The sequence below is a fragment of the Heptranchias perlo genome, chromosome 1 (assembly GCF_035084215.1).
Source record: "Heptranchias perlo isolate sHepPer1 chromosome 1, sHepPer1.hap1, whole genome shotgun sequence".
NCBI classification, from domain to species: Eukaryota; Metazoa; Chordata; class Chondrichthyes; order Hexanchiformes; family Hexanchidae; genus Heptranchias; species Heptranchias perlo.
Window position 1 is genome coordinate 155,180,526 of NC_090325.1, and position 21,322 is coordinate 155,201,847.

Sequence of the window (21,322 nt, forward strand, 5' to 3'; positions counted from 1 at the left end):
AAAATTGAGGCCCCCGAGTCTACCTACTGAGGAGGAACAACACTCTCTGTCTTTTCCACTCTCATCCTGCTGAGAAGAGATGCTTCCCTTTAACTGGCTGTATTCTCCTTTCTCCAATGGTGATAAACCAATGAAGGGTGGTTTTTTGGCTTCCAAAGTGCCCTGCATGACTAATGAAGAAATTACGCTGGGTCATTGGCAGTTTCATATTGGCGGATGTGATCACCATTCTGCCGCAAACCCGCCACCAAGAGGAGAATTCAGGCCGATATGTTAAGTGTTCAATAACATCAACAACAGTAGTTTCTAGGCTCATGTTTTCATTAACATAAGAAAATGAAGAGTTAACTTCTGAATGACAAATTTAAATACCCAAATGTAAGTACAAAGCAGTAGAGCAGAACCATATTTTCCCCAGAAACATAAAAGTATTCAAATATCTCCAATAATTTGTTTTGGGAGCTCAAGGTAATTCAAATTGGACAATGTGGAACTTATTACAAATAATTTGTTTTGTTCTCATTGAGAAGGCATTAGTTTCCGATGTGACTGTCCTTTGTTTAAAATAAACATACAATGGGGAAATGGGTACTGCAGGATTTGTGATATAGTCTGATTTCCTGCAGTCTAATACCCAGGCCCTCACTTGTCTGCCTTGGGAAGCAGAAAATTGTGTGTTATAGTGATGGGTATTATACAAGGGGCCTTTCACATGTTTTCTGTGTGAGAGAGGAAGCTGGTGCACATTATTTGAGAGAGTACTGAAGTGTTGAATTCATAGATTTATCATTCTTAAATCACTCTGATCTAGTGCTGAGTATATGCCAATGTCCTCAGTAATGTGGTAGGTGACCCCTCTCTCACCTCCAGCATTCACCCTCTCTCCCTTGCACTCTTTCTTAACTTTTTCTTTGTTACTGGTACTATCATGGTCATTGCTCCTCTGAACTACTCTCTCTCATTCCTTCTAAACTCTAAATACTGTGTCATATAAGTCATTCCTCCTCCCTACATCCCCACCATGTTGAAATAAATATTTACCCAAACTCATTGAGGCTAATTTTGGTATCAGGCGCACATCGTGTGGGTGGGGAGTGGGGCCTCTGCTCCACCCACCTGCCCAATGACGTCAGCGAGAGGCCCGATCCATTTTCATGGTCGGACTTCATTATAATAGAATTGGTGAGTTGTCAGAGCTGAATGAAAGTGGCCAGGCAGCTCATTGACTAGTGGCGGTGGGGCGGGGTGGGGGGGTGGGGAGGAAAATCCTGCGGCTCCTCTGTGGAACTGAGATGGTAGTTTTCCTTTAAGGTGGGGAGTAATGTCATGGTTCTCCTGCAAGCTCATGTAAAAAGCTTTTTGTAAACATTTTTGGAGTGGCCTGCAGCAGTTCTTAAAGGTACTTAAATATATTAATAAGGCTTTCGCCTGTTTTGAACCTTAATCGGGACCTGCTCTAAAATTGCATTGGGCGGGCCTCAGGCAGTAAGTGAATTAATTTTACCTTTTCATCTCGGGACACTTTTATGTCCACCTGAACAGGCAGACAGGGTCTCAGTTTAACACCTCATCTGAAAGATAACACCTCTAACTGTGCAGCACTCTTTCAGTCCTGCATGAAGTGTCAGCCTAGATTCTGTGCTCAAGTCACAAAGTGGGACTTGAATCCACAATCTTCTGACTCAGAGGTGAGAACGCGATCACTGAGCCAAGCTGACAACAACAACAACTTGCATTTATATAGCAGCTTTAACATAGTAAAACGTCCCGAGGCACTTCACAGGAGCATAATCAGACAAAAGTTTACACCAAGCCAAAGAATTATTGGGATGGGTGACTAAAAGCTTGGTCAAAGAAGTAGGTTTTAAGGAGTGTCTTAAATGAGGAGAGATGGAGAGGTTTAGAGAGGGAATTCCAAAGCTTAGGACCTCGATGGCTGAAGGCATTGCCGCCAGTAGTGGGGCGAAGGAAGTGAGGGTTGCACAAGTGGCCAGAGTTGGAGAAACACAGAGTCCTTGGAGGGTTGTAGGGATGGAGAAGGTTACAGAGCTAGGGAGGGGCAAGGCCATGAAGGGATTAGAACAAGAGGATGAGAATTTTAAAATCAAGTGTCCCTGTGGTTTGCTGTACCACACTGGCTCCCACTGAGTTAAAAAAAAGTTTAGTATCTGCTGCAGTTTTGTGAAGGCAAAGCTGATGCCCAAATAAATCTGAATGATTTTACCACATCTCCACATTTAGCTGTAAAAAGTACTGTGCTTGGCGATTACCTTCTGCTTTAATTCCAGTGGAATATATGCGTATGCAAACTGAGAAAAATGATCTAGTCCAGAATTAATCTCTACTGAAGCAAGCTGCTCTGCTGATATCATTATTCACAGTTTTGCAGGTTAGCATAGTAAGACTAAAAGTTTATTTAATTGTTTCCTACATAACAAGGGGGGAGGGGGACATAAAACTTCCCAAAGACAAATGAAACAATAAACTGGTCTATACAGTGACACTGAATTACTGTTGGATTTAAGTGTTTGTTTGTTACAGGGCTAAACTTTCAAGGTGTTGTATAACTGTCTATTTAGATACTATCAACTTAAGAGTTACTCAGATATTTTTATGAAGTCAGTTACATATATAGTACTGCACTGATGAAATTTTTCCGTAGGGACATACTGCACAGATTCCCATTGCTGCTGCTCCTAGTTTGATGTGTGAATGCTTGCCAGAGGCTGGAATTTTCCTGTCAAACAGTCTGGGTCTAGACCACTTTAACAATGCTACATCATCCAGGCACAGTGGTACTTTATCCAACCCAACATGAAATCCTGGCTTGGATCCCAGTTTGAACAAATGTGAATGATACCAAAGGAGTACTAAATGTGTTCCAATAGATTTTTCTTCTTCAGATATAATTAATAGACATTTTTCAGAGTAGACTGCTACCCACAAGTATGTTTTGATTTCCACATTGCCTTCCCGAATCATGACATCATGCCTTTATTATTCAGCCTACCGCAGAGTTTACACAAGGGAAAACCACATACTCTAATTAGTTAATACGTATTGTGGGTCTAAATTCCCAATCTGAAAATGTTTCTGGTGGATTTTTATCTTCTTAATTTAATATTAAAATTCTCAAATGTTCACAAATAGGTGGTACTCGTGTCTAGATTTGCACCTGAAGAATGTCCACTTGGGCAAGGCACCAGAGGTTTTCCATTGTCTGTGGAACTGCATCGCAGTGCATAACTCTCAACTATCCTGTTTCAATTAGAGGGTCCCATCTTAAAAACAGCACTTCTGAGAAAAGCAGCAGCTGCTAGCAAGACTCCAGCTGATTTGCCAGCTCCATTCTCCCATCCTAAGCATTGGCCTGAATTCCATCCTTTCTATGCACTGCGGATTGAAGGATATGCCCCAGCTTGAGTTGACCTATCCTCTGATTGTCCCTCCCAAGGAGTATATGTTCTTCCCTGTAGAAACTCCTGACAATATAGTGCCTTTAATCACACATTATATGTGATTCCTTACATTTTGTTTATTGAGGTCCATTGAGGATTTTTTTACTCATTTAACAACAGAAGCAAATACAATCTGTGTGCACTGATGAATTTGTGTATGTGCCATCTTGATGTAACAAAATGAGGATATTCATTGGGGACTTTGAAATACAGAATTTATGTAAACTGATAACTTACGATTGATAAAGGAATCATGAAATTAGAAGAAAGGTTTTTATTAAATAGATACTTTTAAAAATCAGAGTTCAATTAGTCAATGGTTTGGAATTAAACATACAATTCTTGTAATCACAATTTTAACATTGCACTATAATTCCATAAAGTGGCTGAATTGTGGTTTTACAAAGTATTTTCCATTTCTTTGTTTGTATATTGACTCATAGGGCTAAAACTTCCTCGTGACTCCTTGAGTCAGTGCTACAGCGTATTCCTCTTTGATCAGGCTGAATATAGAAAGTGCAGAGGTGAAGTGAAAAAGGAAATAAGAGAGGCAAAAAGAGAGTGGCGACTAACATAAAAGGGAATCCAAAAGTCTTCTATAGGCATATAAATAATAAACGAGCAGTAAGAGAAGGGGTGGGGCCAGTTAAGGACGAAAAAGGAGGTCTATGCATGGAGGCAGAGGGCATGGCTGAGGTACTAAATGAGTACTTTGTATCTGTCTTTACCAAGGAAGAAGATGCTGCCAAAGTCACAGTAAAAAAGGAGGTAGTTAAGATACTGGATGGGCTAAAAATTGATAAAGAGGAGGTACTAGAAAGGTTGGCTGTACTTACATAAGAACATAAGAAATAGGAGCAGGAGTAGGCCAATCGGCCCCTCGAGCCTGCTCCGCCATTCAATAAGATCAAAGTAGATAAGTCACCCGGACCGGATGGGATGCATCCGAGGCTGAGGGAAGTTTGGGTGGAAATTACAGAGGAGTTGGCCATAATCTTCCAATCATCCTTAGATACGGGGGTGATGCCAGAGGACTGGAGAATTGCAAATGTTACACCCTTGTTCAAAAAGGGTGTAAGGATAAACCCAGCAACAGTAGGCCAGTCAGTTTAACCTCGGTGGTGGGGAAACTTTTAGAAACGATAATCTGGGACAAAATTAATTATCACCTGGACAAATGTGGATTAATAGAGGAAAGCCAGCACAGATTTGTTGAAGGCAAATCGTGTTTAACTAACTTGATTGAGCTTTTTGATGAGGTAACAGAAAGGGTTGATGAGGGCAATGCGGTTGATGTTGTGTATATGGACTTTTAAAAGGCGTTTGATAAAGTGCCAGATAATAGGCTTGTCAGCAAAATTGAAGCCCATGGAATAAAAGGGGCAATGGCAGCATGGATATGAAATTGACTAAGTGACAGGAAACAGAGAGTAATGGTGAATGGTTGTTTTTCAGACTGGAGGAATGTATACTGTGTTAATTGTATGATTTATATCAATGAGTGTTAATTATATTCAGGTGGTGGGTATCAATTTGGGACTCTCTTGTATCCTTTTTATAGGAGAGCTTAGCTAGGGTGTGGTGTGTGTGTAAGGGGAATCTCTGTGTATAAAGGTTGGAAGCAACTAAATACCAAGCTTTAGTATTCTACAAAAGCAATGAGGTTTTGTTGAACTTTACATAACTGGAGGTTTAGGGGTGATCTTATAGAAGTCTATAAAATAATGAGGGGCATAGATAAGGTAGATAGTCAAAATCTTTTCCCAAAGGTAGGGGAGTCTATAACGAGGGGGCATAGATTTAAGGTGAGAGGGGAGAGATACAAAAGGGTCCAGAGGGGCAATTTTTTCACTCAAAGGGTGGTGAGTGTCTGGAACGAGCTGCCAGAGGCAGTAGTAGAGGCGGGTACAATTTTGTCTTTTAAAAAGCATTTGGACAGTTACATGGGTAAGATGGGTATAGAGGGATATGGGCCAAGTGCAGGCAACTGGGACTAGCCTAGTGGTATAAACTGGGCGACATGGACATGTTGGGCCAAAGGGCCTGTTTCCATGTTGTAAACTTCTATTGTGTCCAATTCTGAGCACTGCTGTAACCATTCTATGATTCTCTGATCCAAGGGAGGCTTATACAATTCATTTTTCTTTGTTTCTAACTGAATTTTCAAAATGGCAGCCACGGAGCTGCTGAAAAATAGTCCTGAAAGTAACTTGCTATTACAAGGTGTAGTTGAGGCGACTAGCATAGATGCATTTAACGGGAAGCTAGGTAGAAAGGAATAGAAGGGTATGCTGATAGGGTTAGATGAAGAGGGGTGGGAGGAGGCACATGTGGAGCATTGACCATCTGGGCTGAATGGCTTGTTTCTGTGCTGTAAATTCAATGTAATTTTGTGTAATCCAAGTTGGATTGTTGTTTCACGGATCTTTTTCCATGCCAGTGAATGTAATTGAAGGGGTGATTCTCCCGCAATGCTCTGCCTGCGTGGAGGCCACACATGGAGCCACAGTAGCCCTATTTCCCTTTCTCCAGAGTACACCTTGCACAAGCATGAGCAGAATCAAGCCAAACATCAATCTGAAAAGCAGATAGGATATCGCCAGTGACCTCTCTGAAATCAACAGAGAATTTGCAAACTAATATACCTTCCTTTACACTTCAGAGGCACAGGCCTCACAGGAGAGCACAAAATATTACCTAGATAACCACGTACTGTCTCAGAGGAGGAATTAAAGGTATTAGATGCTCCTATTTCAACTATTATAGAATCATAGAATCATAGAATCATAGAAGTTACAACATGGAAACAGGCCCTTCGGCCCAACATGTCCATGTCGCCCAGTTTATACCACTAAGCTAGTCCCAATTGCCTGCACTTGGCCCATATCCCTCGATACCCATCTTCCCCATGTAACTGTCCAAATGCTTTTTAAAAGACAAAATTGTACCCGCCTCTACTACTGCCTCTGGCAGCTCGTTCCATACACTCACCACCCTTTGAGTGAAAAAATTGCCCCTCTGGATCCTTTTGTATCTCTCCCCTCTCACCTTAAATCTGTGCCCCCTCGTTATAGACTCCCCTACCTTTGGGAAAAGATTTTGACTATCGACCTTATCTATGCCCCTCATTATTTTATAGACTTCTATAAGATCACCCCTTAACCTCCTACTCTCCAGGGAATAAAGTCCCAGTCTGTCTAACCTCTCCCTGTAAGTCAAACCATCAAGTCCCGGTAGCATCCTAGTAAATCTTTTCTGCACTCTTTCTAGTTTAATAATATCCTTTCTATAATAGGGTGACCAGAACTGTACACAGTACTCCAAGTGTGGCCTCACCAATGCCCTGTACAACTTCAACAAGACATCCCAACTCCTGCATTCAATGTTCTGACCAATGAAACCAAGCATGCTGAATGCCTTCTTCACCACCCTATCCACCTGTGACTCCACTTTCAAGGAGCTATGAATCTGTACTCCTAGATCTCTTTGTTCTATAACTCTCCCCAACGCCCTACCATTAACGGAGTAGGTCCTGGCCCGATTCGATCTACCAAAATGCATCACCTCACATTTATCTAAATTAAACTCCATCTGCCATTCATCGGCCCACTGGCCCAATTTATCAAGATCCCGTTGCAATCCTAGATAACCTTCTTCACTGTCCACAATGCCACCAATCTTGGTGTCATCTGCAAACTTACTAACCATGCCTCCTAAATTCTCATCCAAATCATTAATATAAATAACAAATAACAGCGGACCCAGCACCGATCCCTGAGGCACACCGCTGGACACAGGCATCCAGTTTGAAAAACAACCCTCGACAACCACCCTCTGTCTTCTGTCGTCAAGCCAATTTTGTATCCAATTGGCTACCTCACCTTGGATCCCATGAGATTTAACCTTATGTAACAACCTACCATGCGGTACCTTGTCAAATGCTTTGCTGAAGTCCATGTAGACCACGTCTACTGCACAGCCCTCATCTATCTTCTTGGTTACCCCTTCAAAAAACTCAATCAAATTCGTGAGACATGATTTTCCTCTCACAAAACCATGCTGACTGTTCCTAATTAGTCCCTGCCTCTCCAAATGCCTGTAGATCCTGTCCCTCAGAATACCCTCTAACAACTTACCCACTACAGATGTCAGGCTCACTGGTCTGTAGTTCCCAGGCTTTTCCCTGCCGCCCTTCTTAAACAAAGGCACAACATTTGCTACCCTCCAATCTTCAGGCACCTCACCTGTAGCGGTGGATGATTCAAATATCTCTGCTAGGGGACCCGCAATTTCCTCCCTAACCTCCCATAACGTCCTGGGATACATTTCATCAGGTCCCGGAGATTTATCTACCTTGATGCGCGTTAAGACTTCCAGCACCTCCCTCTCTGTAATATGTACACTCCTCAAGACATCACTATTTATTTCCCCAAGTTCCCTAACATCCATGCCTTTCTCAACCGTAAATACCGATGTGAAATATTCATTCAGGATCTCACCCATCTCTTGTGGTTCCGCACATAGATGACCTTGTTGATCCTTAAGAGGCCCTACTCTCTCCCTAGTTACTCTTTTGCCCTTGGTGTTGTAAACAATTTTACAACACCAAGTTATAGTCCAGCAATTTTATTTTAAATTCACAAGCTTTCAGAGGCTTCCTCCTTCGTCAGGTGAACGATGTGAAAATGAAATCCTCGAGATGAAATCGCATTTATAATTCACAGAACAATGCTTGGTGAGTACAGACAGTTTTTTCAACTGCCCGTTGCCAAGGCAATCAGTGTGCAGACAGACAGGTGTTACCTGCCAGGTCTCACAGAATATACAAATCACCAAAAAAAAACAACAAACAAAAAAAAACAGAGATAGAGAGGTAGAAACATAGAAAAGACAGCAACTGACCCGTTATATTAAAAACAGATAACATTTGTTCGCTGGTGGTGTAACGTGTAGCGTGACATGAACCCAAGATCCCGGTTGAGGCCGTCCTCATGGGTGCGGAACTTGGCTATCAATTTCTGCTCGACGATTTTGCGTTGTCGTGTGTCTCGAAGGCCGCCTTGGAGTACGCTTACCCGAAGGTCGGTGGATGAATGTCCATGACTGCTGAAGTGTTCCCCGACTGGGAGGGAACCCTCCTGTTTGGCGATTGTTGCGCGGTGTCCGTTCATCCGTTGTCGCAGCGTCTGCATGGTCTCGCCAATGTACCATGCTCTGGGGCATCCTTTCCTGCAACCGAGACCATGCAGGGCAACTTAGCTCAATAGTTGATTTGTTGACCACAAATGGTCTTCAACCAACACACCCACTCAGATCTCCTTCAAGTCCTCTGACAACCAATCTAACAGGATTGAAGTAATTGCAACGACGGCTACTGTGGATATGGTATCACTTCCCTTTGAGGCTGAACCTGTGGAAGATCTTTCCACAGGTTCTGAGTTTAATCATTATTTTTCAATACTCTTAGGGAGCCACACCTTCTACAAATTGGCACTGAGACCAGGTATTTTGGTTCTCCTGGGGTTTTGAAATAATCCCAGACAAATAAAGACCCGCCAGCTATTACATATTAAAAACAGTGCATGGCTGCAACATTTCATTGGTATACCATCTGTAAGTGGTGCTGCAAGGGTCATGTGATGTCACCCATTATGTACAGTGGTGCTCAACTAAAGTTATGTTACAGCCCCACTGTACTGTCCTTGTACTGACCCTTTCTGGAACTTAAGAAAGGTAGTTTGAGTGCCTATCGTAGCGAATCTGGACATAAATAACAATGTCCTAAGTCTCTCTCTATGTTCTTGATAAATTTAAAAAGCAGAAAAGGAGGACACTCTTTCACTGTAATTCAGTATAACTACAGATCGTGAATGGAGAGCAGTCCAACCACATCGTATCAATCATTCTTAATCCCTAATGATTGGGATATTGCTTCATAAGCTGATTGTCATTATTTATGTGTAGATCAATCTAATCTCCTTTACCCCCTAGTAACAGGGCCAACTCGTGCAAAAATCAACATCTACAGACTCTCTGTAGGATCTGTGCTACAGGTCCCTGGAGCAGACTGCGAATACCATGTTAAACCAGGACCCAAACTGTATTGCATTATGAATCTTCCAGCAGTAGTGAATGTTTGCTCCAGGAAGTAGTTGAAGCAACAGAGTAACAGTGCACGTAGCTAAATGGAAGGGCCTACTTTTAAAGGTGTGAAAGTTGGCATTTATGTCAAGCATATTGTAACCAATCATACCACTGAGCCACAATACTGGACTTGATGAAACCTACTCCCTAGTGACAAGCAAAACATTCAATAATTAATACCCCCTCCCAAACAAACAAGCATCCCAGCACACAACCTCTGTCTTCTACTCTCTTCTTCTCCCCTTTTCTTTCCTCTCTGCTTCCCACTCCCCTCTCCTCCCCATCACTACCCCTCTCCTTATCATACCCTCCTCTCTTTCCTCCTCCCTCCTATGTGCCTCCTACCCCTCCACGACCTCCCATGCCTTGATACAATTGTATCCCCTGCCCATTAACCATGTATAGAATCATGGAAGCATAGAATGGTTACAGCACAGAAGGAGGCCATTTGGCCCATCGAGCCCGTGCCAGCTCTTCGTCAGAGCAATCCAGTTAGTCCCGTTCCCCCGCGCTTTCCCCGTTGCCCTGCAAATTTTTTCCCTTCAAGTATTTATCCAATTCCATTTTGAAAGCCACAATTAAATCTGTTTCCACCACTCTTTCAGGCAGCGCATTCCAGACCATAACTACTCGCTCCGTAAAAAAGTTTCACTTCATGTCGCTTTTGGTTCTTTTGTCATCACCTTAAATCTGTGTCCTCTGGTTGTTGACCCTTCCGCCAATGGGAACAGTTTCTTTTTATTAACTTTATCTAAACCCTTCATGATTTTGAACAGTTCTATCAAATCTCCTCTCAACCTGCTCTGCTTTAAGGGGAACAACCGCAACTTCTCCAGTCTATTCACATAACTGCCACCTTCAAAGATTTGTGCACATATAGCCCCAGGTTTCTCTGTTCCTGCACTCCCTTTAGAATTGTACCATTTAGTTTATATTGCCTCTCCTCATTCTTCCTGCCAAAATGTATCACTTCACACTTCTCTGCGTCAAATTTCACCTGCCATGTGTCCGCCCATTCCAGCAGTCTGTCTATGATCTGTTGAAGTCTATTACAATTCTCCTTACTGTTTAATACACTTCTAAGCTTTGTGTCATCTGCAAATTTTGAAATTATGTCCTGTGCACCCAAGTCCAAGTCATTAATATATATCAAATGAAGCAGTGGTCCCAGCACTGACCCCTGGGGAGCACCATTGTATATCATCCTCCAGTCCGAAAAACAACCATTCACCACTACTCTCTGTTTCCTGTCACTTAGCCAATTTCGCAATCATGCTGCCACTGCCCCTTTTATTCCATGGGCTTCAATTTTGCTGATAAGCCTGTTATGTGGCACTTTATCAAACGCCTTTTCAAAGTCCATATATACAACATCAGCTGCATTGCCCTCATCAACCCACTCTGTTACCTCATCAAAAAACTGAATTTATCTGATTACTACACTTAATCTTAACTTACCATGTGCAACATCACGGAAGATTTACTTGTTTATTCTAAAAAGGCCTAGGAAGCCATTAGATGTGTTAATGAACCCATTTCCAAGTACATGTATTTATTCAGTCTGTTCTAAGCTGTTGCACATAACAGGTTTCCACTGAAATGTGTTGAGTGATACGATACTCCTGTATCTAAATTTGTTTAAGATTTATACAAATTAAAATTCTCTTGTATACATTAACTTTGTCTACCAAGCAACAAGTTTTTCAAAGTTCAAACCAAGACCCTTACCCGCATCAAAAAACAAATGACAAGAGAAAGTTCCAGAACCATAAGGGAAATAAATGCCTCAGATCCATTACTTTCAGTAGACCACCAGGTAGACCGATATCCCAGATACACAGCTGCTGGACCACCGTGCAAATCATATGGTTTCAGTTCACACAGTACAATAATAAAATTTGTTTAAAAAGTCTTTTAAAAATCTGCCCATAATGGCACATTCCACAAACTCTGTCAGTATAATATGGTGACTGCACAAAATGAACTGGAAAAACAGCAAGTGCCCCATTATGCATGCCTGTTCTTCAGGGATCATCTGCATTAGATCACAAATTGGATTTTTTAATCAAATAAAAATAGACACAAACCAAATGGATTCCGATTTCAAGTAGCCTTATTAAATGACTAAGCTAATGAATTGTTTTATAGCTCAAATAAAAGCTGGAGTATTTAACAGAAATATAAGTTCAGCAAACTGAAAAGAAAATTTTCTTTCAGAAAATTAGGTTCAAAACTTCCTTAACATGTTGATATTTCTCAGTGGATTGTACAAAACAACATCCTATGCTTTATTTCTGTAATGCTATTTATTTTTTAACGTAGAATTACATAGAATTTACAGCACAGAAACAAGCCATTTGGATCAACAGGTCCATGCCGGTGTTTATGCTCTGCATGAGCCTCCTCCCACCTTACTTCATATAGCCCTATCAACACATCCTTCCATTCCTTTCTCCCTCATGTACTTATCTAGCTTCCCTTATTTTAAAGTGAATGTAATTTATGCATTCTGCCACTCTACGACATTTGACACAGCATGGTGGCAGGTACATAGGAAAAATAAAGAAAGGGAATGATAGGTAGTTAAGCGTCAAGATTCTTTCAAGAAAAGAACACCAGGGGCTCAATTTTCCTGGGAATTGCGGGTGCGTTGGGGACGGGGGGGCTCCAAAAATCGGGGAAATCCCGTTCGGGTTCGGAAGCCGGCTCCAACCCACCGAGTTCCCCACGGATGCACCTGTGTGCGTGCAGGCGTCCCGAATCCGGAAGTGGCGGGATGATAGTTAAAGAGCTAAATGTACCTCATTGAGTTCTTAAGGCACTTGTGACAGATTATGTAGTTAGAACGATTTTTAACTTACCTTGGTGGCTTTCCCATGGCTTCTGATTCATGCCTGGTGAAACCAGCTGTGAAGGGCCGGATCAGGCAAAAATAAACTAAATAAATTAAATAAAATACCATTGCATGAAGTTAAAACACAAAATCAACCTACCTTTCCACCCTGCTCCGATGTCTGATGTCCCCCAGATCTCCCCCTCCTCACCCCCCCCCGATCTCCCCCCACCCCCCCGAGCTTCCATCCCAGTTCCGGATTACGTCTTGTTCTCTCTCTTTCTTTCCCCCACCCACCTTGCGTTGCCGCTCCTGATAGCAGCCAGCCTGTCAATCAGGCTGGCTGCTGGGCGCGAAACCCAGAGAGCACGTTAATCACCATCAATTACGAAGCAATCAAGTTGGAAACAGTAAGTTTTGTTTATTCGGGTTTGCTACGTGTACCTTTACCCCCTCCCCCGCTGCCAACCCGCCACCATTTCAAAATTGAGCCCCAGATTTCTGTTGCAGGAGGCTGCAGAGGGGTATAAATTTAAACCTGGAACACAACTTAAGATGAACAGAAGTTTTACCAGGTAGGGAATTGAGGGTCAAAAACAGTTAGGGGAGTCTGATGACATTGACCTACATGGACAGAACAACTTGCTGTCATGCCATAACATTATGTTCTTAAATATTCTGTTGAGATTAATGGAAGCTTTAGGAAATGAATAGAGGTGGCTATTTATGGTGTCCTTGTTCTTGTTAATGCAGTCGACCTGAACTTGCTGAAAGAAGAGGTGAAGCTGTACAGCTGCACACCACGCAACATGTCAGTGTCTCTGAGAGAGGAACTTAAACGGACAGATACTATCTACTGGCCTGGCTGTCTACTGGTAAAGCGCTGTGGAGGAAACTGTGCCTGCTGCTCCCTTGGCTGCCAAGATTGTCAATGTGTCCCCATCAAAGTCTCAAAAAAATACCACGAGGTATCCGGCAGCTAGTTAAGTGATTCTTTTAAAAAAAAACATTCTCAGTGTAATAACATTCCAATAATGGTATGCAATAAAACTATTCTGATCTTTGCTGGGAGTGCAAATTTCTGTAAAACAGGAATTTTTTTTTAACGCTTCAGACCCTACACATGAACAGCCAAGATTCATCCTAAAAGTCTCAATATCTCTTGAAGGTCAGCAACTACACTCCAGTCAGAACTAGTAACTTTCTAGCGGGTTCATAAATTCTGTCTGTGCGAGTAGGAAGCAGGAGTTATTTTTCCTATTAATCTGAATGACCTGCTTAACTTTTTGGCACATCCCAACAACCCATAGTTCTCATGCTCCAAATATAAATGAATAATAATAAGGTGCAAAGAAAATAGCATGTTGCAGTTGAATAAATAGTCTAAAATGGTACAGTATGTGCATATATTATTTATATATTAATTCATTGGTCTCCCATGGCATTGCATATAGGAATTCACGACCAAGGGCATTTTTCAGATCAAGCAGAGTTGGGGGGGGGGGGCGTGCGAGGGTGGGAGGAGATGGATAATGGGACCAAACAAGAAAGAGGGAGAGAAGGTAGTTGGGAGGGAGAGAGGAGGCGGGAGGGCAGAGAGGGAGAGGAAAGGGGACTGAGCTTGGGGTGATGAAAGGAGAAAGGGAGAAAGAGGAGCTGGAGAGATGGAGAACAGGTGGCCCAAAGGAGGGGGAAAGGAGAAAAGTAGAGCCACTTTGGCTATGCAGCTTGCTTGGTATCCATCAGCAGATTCAGTGCCGAGGTTAGGATTCAAAATCTATCACTAGAGCTATTGGTCATTGGTTGATTGACTTCAGATATCCCAAAATTGCTCTGCGATTGACAGAGACCAGTGGATTAAAGATCCACCGTGAATAGCTGATGGACAACTGTGTGATGCAATTTACTTCTGCGAAGTGCTAGCTGACACAGTCCAGGAATGCATATCATTGCTATGACACATTGCTTCTGTTTCCAGAGGCCCAAGTAAGAATTTGGGTAGTGTCACAATGATGCCAGGGCCACTTTTGTTTTATAAAGACAGCTTTAAAAAAGAGCTTTGTTGTAGGAACAGAATCCCCACTGATTAGTGGTGTAATGTAGGTGTATCATTCTCTTTTTTTGTATGCTGGTAATGGAAGATTCAATAAGTGTTTGAAAAAATCTAAACGTGACAGAAGAAAAATCCCTTCACCTTGCATGGTGTTTTAATTTAATGGCCTACAACTCTTTCAGGTTCTTCAGCTGCGATATAGGAGCCCTGGGAAACCATTGCAGAAATCTCTGGCAGATGTGGGATTGGAGCACCATGAAGAATGTGACTGTGTATGCAAAGGAAAAACAGGAGGTTAAACCAGTTTGTCCTTTAAAAGCATTTACCTTTCAGAGAGATGAACCATTGAGCAATGGGGCCTGAATGCATTATCTTACTCAGAAATCACAGTCATCTCAGTTTTCAACTTTCCACTTTCTAGCTTTTTGGTGGATTTGGGGCAAGACACATCGGCTCTCCTGTCTATGGGTGGAACTGCAAAATATTATACAGGGCAGAGCTCTACAGCCAAATGAAGTTTGAATTCCTCGATGACAGCAGAGAAAATGGCTCTTGCATTGCACTCCAGGTTCCCTTTCTCTCTTTCACCTGTGGAAGGATATAAATGCTATTTAGATTACTGTTCCAGTTCTGAACCTAGTAAAAGTTCAGAAAATATTTTTCAGGAAAAACAATATGTCTGGAGTCACTTACTGCTTATGTCACCTACTTTGTGGGTTACAGTATTCCTAGCCATGTTGCTGAAAACTTCCAAGAAAATCTGTTTGTGTTGTGCCGCTTCATCCTTGTGTGACATCACTTCCGGTGTGCATTGAATATCATTCTCTTCCATGCAGTTTTTAAAGAGAATTTTCCATGTACTTCTGCAACTTCAGCTGCAATGTTCCAGCATTAATGTCCCAATGAACAATGTATTGGATAAATACAGAATTTGAGGAGAGTGAGGACTTACTTTGACAAACTTTTCTGAGGCATTGCCTGAAAGTGTGTACATTTTTTAAATCTTCTCATTTAGGCTAATATGACTAAAGCTTTTTTTTATATCACATTAAATGTATCTATTTTGTACCAAACTTATTTAAGATTTTAGCTTTTTGCATTGTCTGAGATGACTCATGATTTACAACACTTTACAAAAAAGGGAAATGGGTTTGTGTGATTAAAAGCACAGCCATGTCATTGCACTGTCAGTGTTGGTGCTTCGTGCAATGTGTGTATCTTTTTGTATAGTGGCTACTATTCCAAAGATCGTACTACCCAATTTCTACTCGTTTGTCTACTTTGCTCATAAAACGGTTGTATCTGTATCTTAGTTTGACCCAATCTTTTTTTTCCCTTTTCACTGAAAAGTCATAAAAGTTAGAGAATATATAGTTTTACAAATGGCTTGTGTTAACTCAGAGTGTCGATGGTGAATTTACTAACTGAGCTAGTAAGTAATCTTCTAACCAGAACATCTGGATTATTAAATGATTCATTACAAAAAAACAAAGCCAGTTTCTTAGAAAATTAGAGATATTTTGCAATTAGAAAACTGTGTTTAACAATTCTGAAGCACTTGTTTTTTTTAAACTGCATCACATGTTGGTCACACATTGGTATTTATTTAATTTTAAACTAAATGTTAAAAACTCACTTGTGCCTCTCAGCTAATGTAGCAGCAACTAGATTTGTAAAGGTTATGAATATTTCTATACCAGTTATTCTTGATCTTTGACCACAAAGTAATCAATTAACTGCATATATATTCTGTATATAGTGCTGTAATGACCTTGTTCTTCATTAATCTGAAATGTGAGACCCAATCTAACTGTAATACAACATGGAAAACAAGTCTGTGCTTTCATCAAACGAAGTAAGAGGAAAATCTTTGGTTTTATTCTGAATATCAATAGCCCTTGTAAAGTCTATTAGATGGATTTATTAAAATAACTCAACTTGTGAAACTGTTTTGCAGTAAATCTTTAAAAAAAATACACTTCTTCAGAAGGTTTTGTGCAGTAATAAATGGTTGAAGTGAAGTTTAAGTGGAAGGTTATAGAAATCATATTTGTGAATGTAATACTGAAATCTATCAGTTCCTATGGTTAAAAAATGCTGACATTTATATGTGTAAATAGTTGTCCCACATATTGAATTGACACTTACTGTCAGTGTGTTACAGTGCTTGAAAATGAAATGTAATGGGTAATGTTTGGAGTGCTGGATGCTGAATTCATACCCCTCCCATTTCATCCCAAATGAAGTATTACCTGGGGAGAAAATATACATTCTTATAATAAGATTTCAGCTTTAGGCATCACTTGCCTCAGCATTGGGAGCATAAATTTGACTTATGCCACTCCTATATTAGCCCACACTCATTTTCAAAATACTACGGCACTCAAAAACAAACAAGGGAATGAGGCAATGGCCACATATTCATGATTTATGGGACAGTAGGGTCAGACTCACAAATCTGATTTTTTGGGGCTTCACTGGAGTATTTCTTTAAGTGTCTTTGCTATTTATAAAGAGGGATTCAGCCAGCTGAGATCTGAACTTTGAACTGTGTGACATTTAACTGGATATCACTTACAGGAACTGGTTTCTTTTTCTGCTGGATGGTAATCAACTAACCTTGAAATCCCAAGTTAGGATATCTGATAGGAAATTAACTTCCTTGAAGTTTAAAAAGTATTGTTCAGTTAATATGGTGCTTTTAGTGTTGTTTTTCTGTTTCACAGCTATTATTTCCCATGAGAACAGAAGAAAGGTTAGGGATGAGAAAAGACTATTCAGCCCATCAGAGCTCATCCCTCTAGTTCTGTTATTGTACTCATCAAGTCTACAAGTCTGTGGAAAGGACACCAAAAGTGTAAGCACTGAAATAATGCCTACATCATGCAAATCCTAGGTGCAAGATTTTCTGTCACAAGCCGCATGTAAGCTAAAATCAGTAAGCTTCATCCTTCACAAGAGGCATAGGGATTGTTTGTGCTTTGATCCATTTGCTGTCCTGTTACAGGTGATAGGGCAGCTCCAAGACACTAATTTTCTTCAGTTATTGTGAGAGCAAACAAGACGTGTCAGCAAGAAGCATTTCAGCCAATCCCTTATTAGCAACCACCAGGAAGCGAGGATCCACACCAGAAAGAATGGACATTGACTGTAGTACAAAAGCAACTTGGTGTGAAGCCCCATCAAAAAAGGGAAGTTTTTAAAGTTTAAACAAACTTTGGTAAGCCACTATATGTGATTCACAATTACAATTTAATGATTGGAAAGAATTGACTATCATGTCAGCTATTTTCAATCTTTAGATATGACAGTGGAGATGGGAGTTGGTGTGCGGTGTTCTGTGCATGCTGAGAGTACTATGTGGAGAGAGCACTGCCTTCCCCAACTTCACAAAGATGTGAACAGCTTTTCCTACTCATCCTCCATCTGACAGTGACAGAAGAGTAACAATTCTGGCGGTGCCATTGTAATGCCGAAAGTGCAGCAGGGCTTTGTCTCCTCCATGACCCCATTTCAAATGCCAGGGAGGAGGGAACATATTGGGATGGGCAGCCGCAGCTAGCGGCAGTACGGGGGGGCCCACTCAGCAGAAGTGACAAGATGTTGAGCAGCACTTTGCTGCTCTGTGAGGAGGGTCCACAGCTGATATGGCCAAAGATTCAATAACCTTCTTACCTGACCCCTCATGGTGGGTCCCAGATTTCTTCCTAGTGTGGCCTACAGGCAGCTTAAGCACGTACCCACTGATTCCTGAATTACAAGTGTGTCTGGTTGGATTTCTGGGTAAGCCGGGAACCCTATCCACGACATACAACCAAGCTGACATTGGGATGGAGGGGAAAGGGGTAGGTGGAAGGAGTGCCACCCCTTCTGCTGGAATTTATCATGGGGCAGAATCCAGTGAAGATGGATTGCACCCCAATTTCTGGTAACTTCATTGCCACAGCGGCTGAATTCCTCCCCACAAAAAAGCAGAACCTCTGGGTTCATATATTTGTCTCCCCTCTTCTCTCCTATCTTCTTTTCATTTCCTCCTCATTTGTTTCCCCATAATTTTGGCTTTAAATTGTGCAGCACGATATTTGTGCAAATATGAATGTTAAGGCCATATTTGGGACCAGAGAAACAGAAGATTAGTAGAAAGACTGTTAAAACAACAAGCACTGACAGGCCAGGGCAATAACGAAGCCACAAGTTCAATATAGGGAGAGAGAGATGAAATGTGTGTGTCATGAACATAAGAACTCTACAGAAAATATTACCCCATTATATCACCTGCAACAGATGAGAGAGAATATTCCAGCACAAAGGACAAGGATTACCTCATCACTCACTCCACGAATCAGCAGAAAGCTGGAGACACCCAGACTTCACTTCTTTTTTTGCAAGGCAAGACTGCCTAGGCACAGCTGAATAGCAGGCTACCCAATGTGCACAGCTGTGAAAACTGTCTTGGGACAGTGGGCTGAGCAGGTAGGCTCTCTTGTCAACCTGTTGCTGCACCTCATCTATCCACTCGCAGATGCTCTCTACTGCATATCTTTGGGATAGCGGCTGTCTGAACCCCCCTGAAGCGTCAGTCACCTGAGCTTTAAGATCTTTTGGGACCGTTTCCAGTTTTAATGTGCCTGAAGTACCATTGAGCTGTGGTTAGCTTTGTGATTGTTCCTCCTTTTACGTTCCTCCTGCAAGCAGCCTGAAGATTTTGTCAACACTAAAGCAACAGCCAGGAAGAACCACTCAACTTGAATCTCTCTTTTATATATACCATTTTCAAGAATTGTTGTGTAAAATAAAATTATTTCTAGTGTCCCTCCACTCTTCAGTTGGATATGCTTCATGTATGTTAACAAAGTCCCTTATTATTAAATAACAGCTCATGCTAGATAGTGATGCTATGCTTTGAGGCACTCTATCTATGCTTTTACTTTTGCTTTAAAATGAGGTGCAGAGTAGGTGATGTATTTTTGGGTCCTATGTATGAGGTAAATATAGTAGATGCCTGTTGCCTGATTAATAAGGAGGTGGTATTTTATCAGATAGTAGCTAATCCGTTGAGCCACAGGGGAGCTTGGATGAAATTGCCTAACTACAGCACAGAACAGGAACTCAGAGCATGGGGAAGGAATACAATACTGTGGCACTGAATTTCTCACAGATGAGCTCGTCATCTCCCACTGTGAGATCGGCAAAATCCCTAGAGAAATGGTGTAAACAACCTCTTTTGGTCATTTGCACCATTTCTCCAGGGGTTCTGCCAATCTCTTCCCAAAGTTATGGTGGGTGATCAGGGTGGAAATTCAGGATCTGTCACTTAAGGAAATGGTACAACATTGTAGAAAGGATAGTTAGACGTTCTTATACTTTTGATCAGATATCTAAGGGGTAATTTTGCGAGGGTCCGCTACCAGCTTAGTGCAGATTGGTCAATTGGGGCTATAGTGTTTTTAATAAAGGCTCTTCTAATTCAATTGTCTACTAATTCTAAAAAAGCCTTAATCAATGTGTTCCAGAGTCCCTCGTGCCCAGTGGATAAACATGTTGGGGGTGAAATTGGCTTTGGACGATAGTGCAAAATGGGCAGTAGTGAATGGGCAGCCTGCTTTACACGTAGCTCGATTTTCCTTTCCGTTGACTTCAACAGAAACGAAAATCAGAAGGCATATAAAACAGACTGCCAATTCGCTACTGCCCGTTTTGCACTACCACCCCAGACCAATTTCAACCCCACTGTGTAACGTGACACTGAGTGTTACAAATCAGGAATCTTTCCGTTGCAGCTCCTATTTGCAGCAGTTAGACAATCTCAGCCAAGGTTCCCCCAACGGCTCATTAGGCAACTTCACTGCTCAGGTCATGGCCTCAAGATAAGGGGTCGGCCATTTAGGACAGAGGTAAGGAAATATTTTTTCACTCAAAGGGTTGTGAATCTTTGGAATTCTCTGCCCCAGATGGCTGTGGATGCTCAGTTGTTGAGTATATTCAAGACTGAAGGAATAAAGGGATATGGGGATAGGGCGGGAAAGTGGAGTTGAGACAGAAGATCTGCCATGATCTTATTGAATGGTGGAGCAGACTCGAGGGGCTGTATGGCCTACTCCTGCTCCTATTTCTTATGTTCTTGTGTTCTGAGCCATAAAGATAAGCTTTTGTCCCTATTCTGTTCTACAGTTGGACAATCTCTGCCGAGTTCCCCTAATAGTGCAGTGAGTAAATTTATTATTCAGTGATTGTTCTGAGCCACGGAGACCACAAAGGGTCCAAATATAATCCCTGGCCTGTACTGAGCTAGTTAATTGAAACTGGGGCTCCCAGTGTCCTTGGACTAGTGAAAGGAAAAATCAGCCAGTGTGTTGATCGATATCCAGTGATTCCTGAAGAAAAGTGGGAATTTCAGAGAGTTGATTCTGTGATCAGTGGCTCCTGGTGCAGAGTGGCACATCCAGAGATCGCAATTCAGGAAATTGCAGGACCATAGCCTGCAATTTTCTATCCCTTACAATTCCCAACCTGTGCTCTCTGGGAACGCTGGCAATTTGGGATCACCACCAGCTTCTTCGGGTGCATCTGATAATGAGTACCCTTTGGTTGCACGGAATTGATATGAGAGGACCAATAATGCCCCTCCTGCCTCATTACTGTGGCTACCCTAGATTTGCAGGGCCACCTGCCTGGGGAAGCCCTAGGGCACTATAAGCAGGGGCAGAGATGTGAAATGAGTATCTCTGGATAGGACTATCAGGGCCAATATTCCAAGTGTGGACTTACCAAAGCCTCAGTAACATAGGAATAGTTTTAGACAGGAGAAAACATTCAGTCCATCCAGACCACATA

At 41.8% G+C, this 21,322-nt stretch overlaps 1 protein-coding gene across 4 annotated transcripts in view; it reads left to right on the top strand.

The window, feature by feature from the left end:
• pdgfc (platelet derived growth factor c) overlaps window positions 1–16,425 on the top strand; it is a 338,263-nt gene extending 321,838 nt beyond the window's left edge. For all 4 annotated transcript variants that reach the window (XM_067992754.1, XM_067992746.1, XM_067992765.1 and 1 more), the window contains 2 exons: window positions 13,189–13,403; window positions 14,671–16,425. In XM_067992754.1, the coding sequence (XP_067848855.1) occupies window positions 13,189–13,403; window positions 14,671–14,787 (332 nt within the window). In that variant the 3' untranslated portion in view covers window positions 14,788–16,425. The remainder of the gene's footprint in view (window positions 1–13,188; window positions 13,404–14,670) is intronic.
• The last annotated feature ends 4,897 nt before the right edge of the window (window positions 16,426–21,322 follow it).